The 1,265-nt window shown below is 65.8% G+C and overlaps 2 protein-coding genes across 2 annotated transcripts in view; one reads left to right on the top strand and one right to left on the bottom strand.

Moving 5' to 3' along the window:
- Positions 1-66: 66 nt before the first annotated feature.
- Positions 67-1,251, bottom strand: KRTCAP2 (keratinocyte associated protein 2). Its single transcript, XM_009274459.2, has 4 exons — positions 1,061-1,251; positions 924-987; positions 531-597; positions 67-285 (listed from the first exon to the last, which is right to left on the bottom strand). Exons 1-4 carry the CDS (start codon positions 1,151-1,153, stop codon positions 165-167), a joined length of 345 nt encoding a protein of 114 aa, XP_009272734.1. The 5' UTR covers positions 1,154-1,251; the 3' UTR covers positions 67-164.
- Positions 523-1,265, top strand: part of TRIM46 (tripartite motif containing 46) — a 10,331-nt gene continuing 9,588 nt past the window's right edge. The window contains exon 1 of the mRNA XM_009274460.1: positions 523-533. The gene's annotated coding sequence lies outside the window, so the exon portion shown is untranslated. The remainder of the gene's footprint in view (positions 534-1,265) is intronic.

Raw genomic sequence — 1,265 nt, 5'->3', positions numbered from 1 at the left:
CGACACACAGCGGTGCGAGGAAACCAGGCTGAGAGCCAGCGGAGGAACCAAACCCGAGGCAGCTGCGGACAAGAAACTACAAAGAAATGGCTTTACTGGGCGGCTGAGAGCCCCAGTCCAGGCCGGCGGGGAGGGGGCTGCCCCGGGGAAGGGGCGGCGGGACATCAATTTCTCTTCCTGCCTTTGCCGACAGCCTTGGCGGGAGCAGCGACGGGCGCTGCGGACTGGTAGAGGGTGGAGGAGATCTTGTTGATGTAGTAGAGGCCGATCATGGAGAAGATGAGGCTGCGAGGAAAGAAGAGAGGAGGCTGCTCAGCTGCTGGCAGGCAGGAACACACGCCAGGGCTGAACCAACACCTTGCCCTTCGACTCCGCTGCGGTGCCTAACACTGGCCACCCTGGGGGTCCCTGGCCAGCCTTGGCCCTGCCCGATGCCCCATTCCCCTCCCAACGGCAAGCACGAGCCATCAGGGTCCCTGGCAGCAGCCGCAGCAGCGCGATGGCTGCTCCAGGGCAGGCTCTGGACTCACCAGGTGGTCACACAGACTCGGTGAATGAGGCCAGAGGCAAAGACAGCCAGCAAGAGGCAGGTGAGGACTGCAGGGGAAAAACAGGAGAGAGAAAAGATGCAGCCATGCTGCCCCAACACGTCAGCCTCAGAGCAGCAGGGGCCAGGGCCGCGGCGATGCGGCAGGACATACCTACCCACAGCATGGGAAAAGCCGCGGGGGAACTACCAGGGTGGCCTTTCCTCCAGGGCAGGGCTGGGACCCTTCGGTCCCACAGGCAGAGCGCACACAGGGCAGGGCCACGCCGCAGGCCCTTCGCAAACCCAGCCCTGCTGCCAGCCGGCACACCCGACGCCTTTGGACCGACGGCGTGCTCTCCCTCCTCCCCGCCCCACGCCCCTCTGCAACACTTACTCTCGGGGAATATCTTGGCCTGGAAGCCCTTGCCGAAGACGAGGTTCTCCAGGTTGTTGAAGGCCTGTCCGGAGGGTTAAGGGAACAGAACGGGGCACCGCACCCCTGGCCCCGCTCTCCCCGGCCCCAAAGGATACGGTGAGGGAGCAGACGAAGAGCGCGGAGCCCAGCAGCCCGCCCTGGATGGTCAGCCACTCGGTGGAGGCCAGCTGCCGGCTGTACATCTGCATCCCGGCGAAGAGCAGCAGCGAGAGCAGGGAGGAGAGCGCCAGGGAGGTGCCCGTGCCTACGGCTGGGGCCGCGGCATCACCTCAGCAAGGCCGCCGGGACCGAGGCCACCGC

This window comes from Aptenodytes forsteri, unplaced genomic scaffold (assembly GCF_000699145.1).
Source record: "Aptenodytes forsteri isolate BGI_AS27 unplaced genomic scaffold, ASM69914v1 Scaffold624, whole genome shotgun sequence".
In the NCBI taxonomy this organism is placed as follows: domain Eukaryota; kingdom Metazoa; phylum Chordata; class Aves; order Sphenisciformes; family Spheniscidae; genus Aptenodytes; species Aptenodytes forsteri.
Note: the sequence above shows the minus strand (reverse complement) of the source record. Positions and strands in the feature narration are given on the sequence as shown.

What these genes read in the sequence shown, in the direction of transcription:
- KRTCAP2 (XM_009274459.2), bottom strand. Translation starts at nt 1,153, where the DNA reads ATGCAGATGTACAGCCGGCAGCTGGCCTCCACCGAGTGGCTGACCATC. An exon ending in GGCCAAGATATTCCCCGAGA is followed by an intron (nt 598 to 923) that starts GTAAGTGTTGCA and finishes TTTCCCCTGCAG; the next exon opens with TCCTCACCTGCCTCTTGCTG. An exon ending in CGAGTCTGTGTGACCACCTG is followed by an intron (nt 286 to 530) that starts GTGAGTCCAGAG and finishes CTTTCCTCGCAG; the next exon opens with CCTCATCTTCTCCATGATCG.